The following is a 14,936-nucleotide window of genomic DNA, read 5'->3' as shown; positions in this document are numbered from 1 at the left end:
CGCGCTGCGAGCTTGTACATCTGCTATTTTTGAACATTATTGTAATATCTTTAAAGTGTGAGAACTACTGATTTAGAAGGCATTTGTAGAATGGTCCCCAGGTCTTAATGGGTTAATGCTTAAACTTTATTTCTCTGTACTTTGTGGTCTAGTGTTAGTGTAACCATTGTCCTGGGAAAAGACCACAACACTGCTGTCCTGATAACAATGGCATAACACAACTCAGCAGTGATTCATGCTTACACCTATAGTATCATATGGAGATAACATATTCTTTGAGTGATTCATGTATTATCTGATTGTATTCTTATGATTGTTTGTATCATGCATAGAATGTTGCCACAGTCTGGCAGAATACTTATATCTCCATGCATTTGTTTTTGTTTGTTCATACATTAATGTCGTATTTTACAGTTCAGCGTAGTGTCATGAAAAAGTAGCAAACAAAATAGCCGATCCACAAGCTCACAACACATAATGATGTGATGTGAGATTGTAGATCTAACATTTTCTTTTTTTAATTTTCCTTTTTTTCTAATTGATGATAATTGTCACCTAATATTGACATGCCAAAAAAAGTGAAGCCAGGTTGAAAGTGGTTAAGTGTGTCTGTGAGTTTTATAAATATTGAACCAATAAAAAGTATTAACAAGAGCTTGTGAATAAATGATAACTGCATTGGATCCATTGGAACACAGGTTCTTTTTTCCATTTCCTGAAAAGTAACGTTTTGGACGTACAAGGTTTCCACCTACTGTAACAGTGATGACAAAGCATACTTTCACTTGTTCTCTCTGTTTTTTGCTTCTTTCATGGATAAGCTGCACAGCTCTTTGTATTAACAACGTTCAACCTAGCTTCCCTATTTTGGACATGTCATTATAGGTGAACATTTTCCCAAAACACATAATGAAATAAATAAAATTTAAAAAGTAAAAATAAATAGTGAAAACAGCCAATCTACCAGCTCATAACATTATGTGACACATGACATGGTAATAAGACAAAGTATGATATGGGGATCATGTGGTTAACCCATTAAGACCTGAAGCCGATTCTACAAATGTCTTCTAAATCCCAACAGTATTCTGAAAAAACATGTTTCTATATCAGTGCTTCTCAAACTTTTTCATGTCAAGGACCCCCAAAATTATATGTACTTGGCTGCCGACCCCCATCTCAAAATATTTGGTTCCAGGGACCACCCAGAAGCAAAGATTTAAGTTACAAACGTTCGCTTTAAAAGAATATACATATTCAAAGATTTGCAAACATTTTCAAGATTTTTCAAAAATAGCAGATCTACAAGCTCGTAGCGCGGCACTCGGTGCCGCGCTACGAGCAGTATGGAGCCTTGGGGGTCTTCAGTCAACTAACTATGTAGGTTGACTGAGGGGTAGTGGATAAAAGAAAGTAAAAACATTAACCTGAGTTGTGAGATGTAGGGTAGACACTGAAGGAAGATCCTCACTTCACTCTCTTCATATGAACAGCCTGTCAGCTCTACTGGTTTCTTCTCTGGTTGGAGTTTCAGCAGCTCTAGGAGGAAGGAGACCTTTCTCTCTGAGAGGTCTATGGACCAGACTGCAGGAGCTGACTGGTAAACTGGTTTTAATGCTGGAAGAACACTTCTGCCTGTTTGAGTCTCATAGTTCTTCACATAGGAGTATAGGTCCAGTAGTAGATCACTTTGATACTTCCTGTCTTCCCAATCATTAGTCTCCTCAATGAAGGGGAATGTTTCGTAATTACACACAGAAGACAAATGTTCCAGAATCTTCTCTCCTGTTTCTTCTTCCCGTTCTGCTGCTTCACAGAAGAGCTTCCCCAGGAACTTGGTTTGTCCTGATGTTTTTAACCATGGACCTTGAACACTGCAACAGATCAAATGAAACCAACATGAAATGCTGATCTCTGATAGGGGTGTGCCGATACACTAATTTCACGAAACGATACGATACAATATTTGGCTCACAACTTCGATACCATTTCGATACGATACGATACGCACTTTTTTTATTATGAAAATATATGGAGGAGAAAAAAAGAAAATGCAAACAAATAATTCTGTTTTTGCATTATTCAGACATGCAAACTTGTAGCTTTTCAGCTACAATAGCCGTTTTGAATCCAAATAGTATGACACCTGACCCGAAAAAAAACATGTTGTCACTCTTTTCACTTCGGGGCCGTTTGCATGCCTGATTATTATGATTGTAAAAAAAAAAAAAAAAAAGTTTATTTTTTTTCAAAAACGATATGTTTTTTTTCCAAAACGATACATATCGTCGCGAAAACGTATCGCGATATATCGCGGGACGATATATCGGCACACCCCTAATCTCTGATCATAAACTGACTGAAAGATTATGGACACTGGACAATGTATCCATCAGATTTGATGTGTAAAAAGTCAATGGAAAATGAAGGAATCAGAAAATGTACATTACTAATACTTCTTAACCCATTAAAACCGGGAAAGCCAGGTCATTTTAGATTTTTGCGGTGGCTATTCAAAAATAGCAGATCTACAAGGTCACAACAAGTCACTTTGTGCCGCGCTGCGAGCTTGTACGTCTGCTATTTTTGAACATTATCGTAATATCTTTAAAGTGTGAGAACTACTGATTTAGAAGGCATTTGTAGAATGGGCCTCAGGTCTTAATGGGTTTATGCTTAAACTTTATTTCACTGTACTTTGTGGTCTAGTGTTAGTGTAACCATTGTCCCGGGAAAAGACCACAACACTGCTGTCCTGATAACAATGGCATAACACAACTCAACAGTGATTCATGCTTACACCTATAGTATCATATGGAGATAACATATTCTTTGAGTGATTCATGTATTATCTGATTGTATTCTTATGATTGTTTGTATCATGCATAGAATGTTGCCACTGTCTGGCAGAAGACTTGTATCTCCATGGATTTATGTTTGTTTGTTCATAAATGAATGTCGTATTTTACAGTTCAGCGTAGTGTCATGAAAAAGTAGCAAACAAAATAGTCGATCCACAATCTCACAACACATAATGGTGTGTTGTGAGATTGTAGATCTGCCATTTTCTTTTTTTTTTAATTTTCTTTTTTTTCTAATTGATGATAATTGTCACCTAATATTGAAATTCCCCAAAAAGTGAAGCCAGGTTGAAAGTGGTTAAGTGTGTCTGTGAGTTTTATAAATATTGAACCAATGAAAAGTATTAACAAGAGCTTGTGAATAAATAATAACTATATTGGATCCATTGGAACACAGGTTTTTTTTTCCATTTCCTGAAAAGTAACGGTTTTGGACATACAAGGTTTCCACCTACTGTAACAGTGATGACAAAGCATACTTTCTCTTGTTCTCTCTGCTTTTTGCTTCTGTCATGGATATAGTGCACAGCTCTTTGTATTAACCACGTTCAACCTACCTTCCCTATATTTTGGGCATGTCAATATAGGTGAACATTTTCCCAAAACACATAATGAAATAAATACAATTAAAAAAGTAAAAACTAGAAAATGTGCTCCTCGGAGCACAAGTGGTTGGTGAGGAATTTATTCCAAGATTGGAACTTTTTCTGCTAATATCTCCTGACTAAATGTTAGCTTGGCTGATGGCACTGATGTCACTTCGAAACATGCAATGCAATGTTTCGAAGTGATTCACCTATTTATAGGTATGTATTTCGTCATGCGTCTCGCTAGCCAATCAAAGCACACCCTTTCAACATATTGTCACGTGTCACGTGAAGCTTGACCAATATTAGCTTTGTGGAACCAAAGGAAATCAAACGAAAACATACTCTCCACCATGCCTTCGGCCTGGCGGAGACAATAAATAGTGAAAACAGCCAATCTACCAGCTCATAACATTATGTGACACATGACATGGTAATAAGACAAAGTATGATATCGTCACCTTATTAAACTAATGGCCTAAGTCATTTTTTCAATGTTTTCAGGAAAAATAAAAAACTGATCCAGAACAAAACTATATGATATTTCTTAATCATTTCACCCAAAATGTTTATAACAAATTATGACTATTTAAATAGAAATAACACTGTCTGTCAGTTATGTAACATAAGAGATTGAAATAGGTTTAAATAGGATTAAATCTGACTTAGGCCAAAATAAAAAGCAAAACAAATTACAAAATGGCCTAAATCAGTAAATCATTTGGCTTAAGTCACAAAAACATGTGACTTAGGCCAAACAAAAGGCCTATTTTGTCCTAAGTCACACTAGGGAGTTAGGCCATTATACTAAAAGGGGCGTGAACAGCATGATCCTTTTCAATTACAGCATGATCCTTTTCAATTAGGAGTTGGGCGATTTTACCAGAGGTGGCCAGTGTCATGAGGACCTGACTTAGGCAAAAATATCATTTCCTAAAAAAATGACTTAGGCCATTAGTTTAATAAGGTGACGATATGGGGATCAGGTGGTTAAAACATTAAATAATCTCTTTCTCTCATTTTATTATAATTCTTTATAATATAATACAACATTATATTTATCTCCTTTAAATTCAGTGCACCAAAACTGACGAATAATCAGGTCATAATTCATTCAAGCACATTAATCGCACCTCATTATCTATAGAAAAGGTAGACAGATATATATGTAGACAAACATTTACAATATGAACCCTAACGTCCCTATTCTGGGGCGAACATTGGGCAGAAATAGACGATATTTAAGTTCACACTGCATCGCAGATTTGGAATAGAGGGAAACACTAAAAGACCTAGTATGGAGCCTTGGGGGTCTTCAGTCACCTAACTATGTAGGTTGACTGAGGGGTAGTGGATAAAATAAAGTAAAACATATTAACCTGAGGTGTGAGATGTAGGGTAGACACTGAAGGAAGATCCTCACTTCACTCTCTTCATCTGACCAGCCTGTCAGCTTTACTGGTTTCTTCTCTGGTTGGAGTTTCAGCAGCTCTAGGAGGAGGAAGACCTTTCTCTCTGAGAGGTCTATGGACCAGACTGGAGGAGCTGACTGGTAAACTGGTTTTAATGCTGGAAGAACACTTCTGCCTGTTTGAGTCTCATAGTTCTTCACATAGGAGTATAGGTCCAGTAGTAGATCACTTTGATACTTCCTGTCTTCCCAATCATTAGTCTCCTCAATGAAGGGGAATGTTTCGTAATTACACACAGAAGACAAATGTTCCAGAATCTTCTCTCCTGTTTCTTCTTCCCGTTCTGCTGCTTCACAGAAGAGCTTCCCCAGGAACTTGGTTTGTCCTGATGTTTTTAACCATGGACCTTGAACACTGCAACAGATCAAATGAAACCAACATGAAATGCTGATCTCTGATAGGGGTGTGCCGATACACTAATTTCACGAAACGATACGATACAATATTTGGCTCACAACTTCGATACGATTTCGATACGATACGATACGCACTTTTTTTATTATGAAAATATATGGAGGAGAAAAAAAGAAAATGCAAACAAATAATTCTGTTTTTGCATTATTCAGACATGCAAACTTGTAGCTTTTCAGCTACAATAGCCGTTTTGAATCCAAATAGTATGACACCTGACCCGAAAAAAAACATGTTGTCACTCTTTTCACTTCGGGGCCGTTTGCATGCCTGATTATTATGATTGTAAAAAAAAAAAAAAAAAAGTTTATTTTTTTTCAAAAACGATATGTTTTTTTTCCAAAACGATACATATCGTCGCGAAAACGTATCGCGATATATCGCGGGACGATATATCGGCACACCCCTAATCTCTGATCATAAACTGACTGAAAGATTATGGACACTGGACAATGTATCCATCAGATTTGATGTGTAAAAAGTCAATGGAAAATGAAGGAATCAGAAAATGTACATTACTAATACTTCTTAACCCATTAAAACCGGGAAAGCCAGGTCATTTTAGATTTTTGCGGTGGCTATTCAAAAATAGCAGATCTACAAGGTCACAACAAGTCACTTTGTGCCGCGCTGCGAGCTTGTACGTCTGCTATTTTTGAACATTATCGTAATATCTTTAAAGTGTGAGAACTACTGATTTAGAAGGCATTTGTAGAATGGGCCTCAGGTCTTAATGGGTTTATGCTTAAACTTTATTTCTCTGTACTTTGTGGTCTAGTGTTAGTGTAACCATTGTCCCGGGAAAAGACCACAACACTGCTGTCCTGATAACAATGGCATAACACAACTCAACAGTGATTCATGCTTACACCTATAGTATCATATGGAGATAACATATTCTTTGAGTGATTCATGTATTATCTGATTGTATTCTTATGATTGTTTGTATCATGCATAGAATGTTGCCACTGTCTGGCAGAAGACTTGTATCTCCATGGATTTATGTTTGTTTGTTCATAAATGAATGTCGTATTTTACAGTTCAGCGTAGTGTCATGAAAAAGTAGCAAACAAAATAGTCGATCCACAATCTCACAACACATAATGGTGTGTTGTGAGATTGTAGATCTGCCATTTTCTTTTTTTTTTAATTTTCTTTTTTTTCTAATTGATGATAATTGTCACCTAATATTGAAATTCCCCAAAAAGTGAAGCCAGGTTGAAAGTGGTTAAGTGTGTCTGTGAGTTTTATAAATATTGAACCAATGAAAAGTATTAACAAGAGCTTGTGAATAAATAATAACTATATTGGATCCATTGGAACACAGGTTTTTTTTTCCATTTCCTGAAAAGTAACGGTTTTGGACATACAAGGTTTCCACCTACTGTAACAGTGATGACAAAGCATACTTTCTCTTGTTCTCTCTGCTTTTTGCTTCTGTCATGGATATAGTGCACAGCTCTTTGTATTAACCACGTTCAACCTACCTTCCCTATATTTTGGGCATGTCAATATAGGTGAACATTTTCCCAAAACACATAATGAAATAAATACAATTAAAAAAGTAAAAACTAGAAAATGTGCTCCTCGGAGCACAAGTGGTTGGTGAGGAATTTATTCCAAGATTGGAACTTTTTCTGCTAATATCTCCTGACTAAATGTTAGCTTGGCTGATGGCACTGATGTCACTTCGAAACATGCAATGCAATGTTTCGAAGTGATTCACCTATTTATAGGTATGTATTTCGTCATGCGTCTCGCTAGCCAATCAAAGCACACCCTTTCAACATATTGTCACGTGTCACGTGAAGCTTGACCAATATTAGCTTTGTGGAACCAAAGGAAATCAAACGAAAACATACTCTCCACCATGCCTTCGGCCTGGCGGAGACAATAAATAGTGAAAACAGCCAATCTACCAGCTCATAACATTATGTGACACATGACATGGTAATAAGACAAAGTATGATATCGTCACCTTATTAAACTAATGGCCTAAGTCATTTTTTCAATGTTTTCAGGAAAAATAAAAAACTGATCCAGAACAAAACTATATGATATTTCTTAATCATTTCACCCAAAATGTTTATAACAAATTATGACTATTTAAATAGAAATAACACTGTCTGTCAGTTATGTAACATAAGAGATTGAAATAGGTTTAAATAGGATTAAATCTGACTTAGGCCAAAATAAAAAGCAAAACAAATTACAAAATGGCCTAAATCAGTAAATCATTTGGCTTAAGTCACAAAAACATGTGACTTAGGCCAAACAAAAGGCCTATTTTGTCCTAAGTCACACTAGGGAGTTAGGCCATTATACTAAAAGGGGCGTGAACAGCATGATCCTTTTCAATTACAGCATGATCCTTTTCAATTAGGAGTTGGGCGATTTTACCAGAGGTGGCCAGTGTCATGAGGACCTGACTTAGGCAAAAATATCATTTCCTCAAAAAATGACTTAGGCCATTAGTTTAATAAGGTGACGATATGGGGATCAGGTGGTTAAAACATTAAATAATCTCTTTCTCTCATTTTATTATAATTCTTTATAATATAATACAACATTATATTTATCTCCTTTAAATTCAGTGCACCAAAACTGACGAATAATCAGGTCATAATTCATTCAAGCACATTAATCGCACCTCATTATCTATAGAAAAGGTAGACAGATATATATGTAGACAAACATTTACAATATGAACCCTAACGTCCCTATTCTGGGGCGAACATTGGGCAGAAATAGACGATATTTAAGTTCACACTGCATCGCAGATTTGGAATAGAGGGAAACACTAAAAGACCTAGTATGGAGCCTTGGGGGTCTTCAGTCACCTAACTATGTAGGTTGACTGAGGGGTAGTGGATAAAATAAAGTAAAACATATTAACCTGAGGTGTGAGATGTAGGGTAGACACTGAAGGAAGATCCTCACTTCACTCTCTTCATCTGACCAGCCTGTCAGCTTTACTGGTTTCTTCTCTGGTTGGAGTTTCAGCAGCTCTAGGAGGAGGAAGACCTTTCTCTCTGAGAGGTCTATGGACCAGACTGGAGGAGCTGACTGGTAAACTGGTTTTAATGCTGGAAGAACACTTCTGCCTGTTTGAGTCTCATAGTTCTTCACATAGGAGTATAGGTCCAGTAGTAGATCACTTTGATACTTCCTGTCTTCCCAATCATTAGTCTCCTCAATGAAGGGGAATGTTTCGTAATTACACACAGAAGACAACCGTTCCAGAATATTCTCTCCTGTTTCTTCTTCCCGTTCTGCTGCTTCACAGAAGAGCTTCCCCAGGAACTTGGTTTGTCCTGATGGAACTTTAACACTGCAACAGATTAAATGAAACCAACATGAAATGCTGATCTCTGATCATGAACAGAACCAAAGAAATCATGGACACTGGACAATGTATCCATCAGATTTGATGTGGAAAAGGTCAATGGAAAATGAAGGAATCAGAACATTTACATTACTAATACTTCTTAACCCATTAAAACCGGGAAAGCCATGTCATTTTAGATTTTTGCGGTGGCTATTCAAAAGTAGCAGATCTACAAGCTCACAGTGCGTCAATTCGTGCCGCCCTGCGAGCTTGAACAGCTATTTTTGAACATTATAGAAATATCTTTAAAGTGTGAGAACTACTGATTTAGAAGGCATTTGTAAAATGGGCCTCAGGTCTTAATGGGTTAATGCTTAAACTTTATTTCTCTGTACTTTGTGGTCTAGTGTTAGTGTAACCATTGTCCTGGGAAAAGACCACAACACTGCTGTCCTGATAACAATGGCATAACACAACTCAGCAGTGATTCATGCTTACACCTATAGTATCATATGGAGATAACATATTCTTTGAGTGATTCATGTATTATCTGATTGTATTCTTATGATTGTTTGTATAACGCATAGAATGTTGCCACTGTCGTGCAGAAGCCGTGTATCTATATGCATCCGTTTTTGTTTTTTCATATATTAATGCCAAATTTACAGTTCAGCGTAGTTTCATGAAAAAGTAGCAAACAAAATAGCCGATCCACAAGCTCACAACAATTGTCACCTAATATTGACATGCCAAAAAAAAGTGAAGCCAGGTTGAAAGTGGTTAAGTGTGTCTGTGAGTTTTATAAATATTGAACCAATGAAAAGTAATGTATTAACAAGAGCTTGTGAATAAATAATAACTACATTGGATCCATTGGAACACAGGTTCTTTTTTCCATTTCCTGAAAAGTAACGGTTTTGGACGTACAAGGTTTCCACCTACTGTAACAGTGATGACAAAGCATACTTTCTCTTGTTCTCTCTGTTTTTTGCTTCTTTCATGGATATGCTGCACAGCTCTTTGTATTAACCAAGTTCAACCTAGCTTCCCTATTTTGGTCATATAATTATAGGTGAACATTTTCCAAAAACACATAATGAAATAAATAAAATTAAAAAAGTAAAAATAAATAGTGAAAACAGACAATCTACCAGCTCACAACATTATGTGACAGATTACATGGTAATAAACAAAGTATGATATGGGGCTCATGTGGTTAACCCATTAAGACCCATTAACCCATTAAGATTGTACAAATGTCTTCTAAATCCCAACAGTGAAAAAACATGTTTCTATATCAGTGGTTCTCAAACTTTTTCATGTCAAGGACCCTCAAAATGATATGTATTTGGCTGCCGACCCCCATCTCAAAATATTTAGTTCCAGGGACCACCCAGAAGCAAAAAACTTGAATTACAAACGTCCGCTTTAAAAGAATATATATATTCAAAGATGTGCACACATTTTGACGATTTTTCAAAAATAGCAGATCTACAAGCTCGTAGCGCGGCACTATGTAGGTTGACTGAGGGGTAGTGGATAAAAGAAAGTAAAAACATTAACCTGAGTTGTGAGATGTAGGGTAGACACTGAAGGAAGATCCTCACTTCACTCTCTTCATCTGACCAGCCACTCAGCACTACTGGTTTCTTCTCTGATTGGAGTTTCAGCAGCTCTAGGAGGAGGGAGGCCTTTCTCTCTGAGAGGTCTATGGACCAGACCTGGTAAACTGTTTGTAAGGCTGGAAGAACACTCTTGTGTGTTTGAGTCTCATATTCTTTGAAATGGGAGTACAAGTCTAGAAGGAAGTCCCATTTTTGATGCCAATATTCAGACAGTGAAAACACTTTCTCTATTATTTGTGTGTTTAACCTCTCGCTGAGAGCTGCTTGAACACACAGATTCTTCAGAAATCTGTGCCCTGTTTGATTCTGAGAAGTAAACCTGTAGATTATAAAAAAAATATGATTATGATCTCTCAGAGCATTTTTCAAGAGATTAAAGGTAGGGTAAGTGACATGTTTTGGTTAAAACAAAAAGGTTTTTCTTAAATGGTTAAAGCATTATATTCCTATAGTAATCATTGCTATAGAGTGTTTGTTCAGTAACAGGGGTCTCCCCGTTGATCCAGCTCTTTAATAAACAGAAAACTAATTTCAGGTGGGTTGCAAATTTCAGCGAATAAAAAGAGAGTACCCATTTATCAGCTTGAATTTTATAGTGCTCCAGTTCAATTTTTTTCAGCTCATTTCTTTGTGTCATCACTTCCAGTTTCACTTGTTTATTCTGTATCCTGTGTGAGTTCTCTCTCCTGATTGGACACAATTGGTATCTCAACCTAAAAATGCTTTTTCTGTTTACTTAACCCTTGCATTGTGTTAGAAACCTGCATACACTTTTGGAGTTAGCGGGTCAAAATTTTCAGCCCAAAATACTCAAAAAATAATTATTTTCATTTCTTTTTTTCATATCCATGTAAACACTTCTCAAAATATTATTTTGGGTTAGGGTATCATCTTTCAATATATCTCGTTTTCAATTATAAAAATGTTAAAATTCACTCATTACATTTCCTATAATGAAGACAATGGATAATGATGTTATCTAGCTATAATAGACTAATATTGGAACACACTTAAAAAAGAAATACAAAATAAATACTTGTTTTATTTTTTTAACTTTAAAAATGGTTAATATTATTAAAAATAGTGACATCTGTGGTGTTAAGGGTCAACATTGACCCGTATACCATAGAAGGTAAAAAGTCATTTATTTTTCATAAACCCAAACTTTATTTTACTCCTAATAGCGAATGCTAATTGAGAACACGTTTCTCTCAAACATGTAAACATTGAATATTGACAATTTGGGGGGAATTGAGCCACATTTCTCTGCCGGGTCAAATTTGACCCTTAACACCACAGATGTAACTTTTTTTATAGAGACTATCAGAATTAACTAAAATGGTGATTCAGTTTGTTGCGTTAAAATAGCTGTTTCTAAGGAAATCATGATGCCTTGTTCCAATAAAGAAATGTCAAGTGTACTTTTTACCTGTCTAAAATATAAAATGGATCAAAAATGCCCCTAATACAATTGAAGGGTTAATAGCTGAAGAGACAGGGAGACTCCTACTACAACAAAACAAAACAACAAAATACTCTATAGATTTTTTTTTTGTGAGTTACAGTCAACTTATTATAGGATAACCTTATTCAATATGCAACACAATCCCAGTTACCTGAGCTTTGAGATGTAGGGTAGACACTGAAGGAAACGCTTCACTTCAATCTCTTCATCAGACCAGCCTCTTAGCTCTACTGGTTTCTTCTCTGGTTTGAGTTTCAGCACGTCTAGGAGGAGGGAGACCTTTCTCTCTGAGAGATTTATGGACATGACTGCAGTAACTGACTGGTAAACTGGTTGCAAGGCTGGAAGAACACTCTTGTGTGTTTGTGTCTCAATGTCTATGACATGGGAGTACAGGTCTAGAAGGAAGTCCCATTTGTGATGCCAATAACCAGACAGAGAAAACACTTCCTCTATTGATTGTGTGTTTAACCTCTCGCTGAGAGCTGCTTGCACGCACAGATTCATCAGAAACTTGTGTCCTGGTTTTTGAGAAGTAAACCTGTATATAATGAAAATAAACAGAATCTACATTAAATAAAAACTTGATTCATGAACATAAAACAGTGGCCTTCATTTGTCAATCTAACGTCGACTTCAGAAATCATCTCACAACAAGGCTCACGTGTGATTTATGAAGCACAGAAAAAGATTGGCTAGGAGTTCATAACTGTGGCGGCTGCAATTAATCGCCATTTAAATATCAAGGCTTTAAAATTCTCGCTCCTCAAATGTATGTCATGAAGCAGAATACGGCCAAGAAGAGCCCCATCAATCATCTACATAACTTCACACACCTACGTATTTGCATACACACCACACAGACACCCATACCTAACACAGACACATCCAGTAACAAAATGAAGCATCACATTAGTGACGTAAGATTATACTCTGACAGCTGTGTTGGAGTTAAACGAGAATTTTGCCCGACACTTTTCTTACCCTTTATATGATGTTATGATATCCTAGGACGAGTGGTACAGAATAAAATGTTATAACTCCATCCGCCGCAGCTAACAATCTGCGCCTATGGGACTTGCTATAAATCGCATATTTGATCTCACTAAAGCGAGACTTCCTGTGGGGCACATTCAAGACAATCACGTTGAGTGCTCTACCACTATGAATATCAGATCTCACCCAAAAAAACAAAAAAAAAACTATTAAAATACACGATTTAGAGCAAGTCCCATAGGCTCAGGTTTTTAGCTGTGGTGGACCCGGGATGGAGTTATGACATTTTTCTACTGTACCACTCGTCCTATGATGTCAAAACATCATAAAAAAGGTAAGAAACACGTCGGGCGAAATTCTTTAATAAATAGATTTTCATATAGTTTTGCTGTTGTTAATCCTGAACCCCTATTTTGTTTAATTCAAGTATTCTCATTGTTTTTGGATTGATAAGTGGGGAACATAGAACCCGGGGAACATAGGGATGACCCCAATTCGAGGCTCCATAGGTGAGTAATTGATAGAAAGAAAAAGTGCATTGGAAGGAGAAGTATTCATTTAATTGTACCGTTATGACATTTCTTGTTGACTACAATATAACTTTATGATTTACAGTCAAGTATAACTAGGTTAAATTCAATATACAACATAATCGCAGTTACCTGAGCTCTGAGATGTAGGGTAGACACTGAAGGAAGATCCTCACTTCACTCTCTTCATCTGACCAGCCTGTCAGCACTACTGGTCCCTTCTGTTGCAGGACTTTCATTACCTCTAGGAGGAGGGAGACCTTTCTCTCTGATAGGTCTATTGTCCAGACTGTAGGAGCTGACTGGTAAAATGGTTGTAATGCTAGAAGTACTCTTGTGTGTGTTTGAGTCTCATAGTCTTTGAAATGAGAATACAAGTCCAAAAGGAAGTCCCATTTGTGATGCCAATATTCAGACTGTGAAAACACTTCCTCTATTGTTTGGGTGTTTACCGTCTCATGGAGAGCTGCTTGCACACACACATTCATCAGAAATCTGTGTCCCGTTTGATTCTCAGAAGTAAACCTGTAGATCATGAAAAATAAGAACATAAAAAAACTTGATCAAAGAACCTAACAGTGTTTCTGAAAGGCAAAAAGGTAATAATGTGCAGCTAAAAAGATCAAACTTCGATTTTGACTAGATTTTATAAAATAGGAAGGTGAATGTGTATGTATGAACATACTGTAAATCATTTTAGGGATGCAATAATATCATCAATATTATCGTGGAATGTCTCAGCATCTACCAAAGATATTCAGGCTGAAAATGGTATTGTTTTGTTTGAACAGCAGCAGAGTAATGAGAGTGAAACAGCCTCTACTTTGTAGTGGCTCTCTCGCTGATCGACCGGTTATATAGCTAAACGTCTGACTTGTTGTTGGCTGAGCAACAGCCTTGCCATCTAGCTTAGCAGCTAACTTAGCTTTAGTCAAACAATGCTGCCAGCTCAGAGACACAAGCTAAAGCAGAGTGCATCTCATTAATAACATGAACCATAGCAGCCTTATTCTGATCTCGTCATAAAAAGTTACATTTCTTTGGAACATAATTCATTTTATTCAATCATTTTAGATATACTGATAAATATTGTGTTGTGGGTTGTCATTATATTATCGTATCGTGAATCTTTGGTATTTTTATATCCCTACATAATTGTCTATGCTGATACTAAAAGTATTTTTTGACAGAAAACTATTAATGCTCTTAGGGCACGGTCACACCGAAGTTTAATTCGACCTATGAGGGTAGATAAATGAGAAGCAGATAAATGCTCGAGACAGATGCTGCTTTTCCCCCGCTGTCCAATCGGGTGAGTCGAAGGCGCACTGGCTGTGCGTCACTTTAAAATATAATCTGAACCGTCCATCATCAAAGCGAAGCTCTTGGACCAGTCCCCAGCAGTGGTGGAAAAAGTACTCAAATGTTTTACTTAAGTAAAAGTATCAATACTGCAATGTAGAAGTACTCTGTTACAAGTAAAAGCCTAGAATTAAAAATGTACTTGAGTAAAAGTACAAAAGTAGTGGTATCAAAATGTAGTACCAAAAGTAAAAGTACTAAAATGTTAGAAAATAGCCGATCTACAAGCTCACAACGCGCTGCGATGCGACGCGTTGTGAGCTTGTAGATCGGCTATTTTCAAATAGCCTAGGTATAAA

The 14,936-nt window shown here is 36.6% G+C and overlaps 1 protein-coding gene across 1 annotated transcript in view; it reads right to left on the bottom strand.

The window, feature by feature from the left end:
- Positions 1-126: 126 nt before the first annotated feature.
- The window catches only part of LOC311061637 (uncharacterized protein), a gene marked incomplete at its 3' end in the record, with an annotated part of 39,905 nt that continues 25,095 nt past the window's right edge, over positions 127-14,936 (bottom strand). The window contains exons 7-13 of the mRNA XM_084080328.1: positions 13,408-13,800; positions 11,901-12,290; positions 10,223-10,603; positions 8,228-8,662; positions 4,828-5,274; positions 1,472-1,874; positions 127-198 (exon numbers count right to left, since the gene is read on the bottom strand). Of these exons, the coding sequence (XP_083936454.1) occupies positions 127-198; positions 1,472-1,874; positions 4,828-5,274; positions 8,228-8,662; positions 10,223-10,603; positions 11,901-12,290; positions 13,408-13,800 (2,521 nt within the window). The remainder of the gene's footprint in view (positions 199-1,471; positions 1,875-4,827; positions 5,275-8,227; positions 8,663-10,222; positions 10,604-11,900; positions 12,291-13,407; positions 13,801-14,936) is intronic.

The sequence above is a fragment of the Gymnoscopelus microlampas genome, assembly GCF_963454915.1.
Source record: "Gymnoscopelus microlampas genome assembly, chromosome: 15".
NCBI classification, from domain to species: Eukaryota; Metazoa; Chordata; class Actinopteri; order Myctophiformes; family Myctophidae; genus Gymnoscopelus; species Gymnoscopelus microlampas.
The sequence above is the reverse complement of the archived record's forward strand: the minus strand, read 5'-3'. Positions and strand labels throughout refer to the sequence as shown.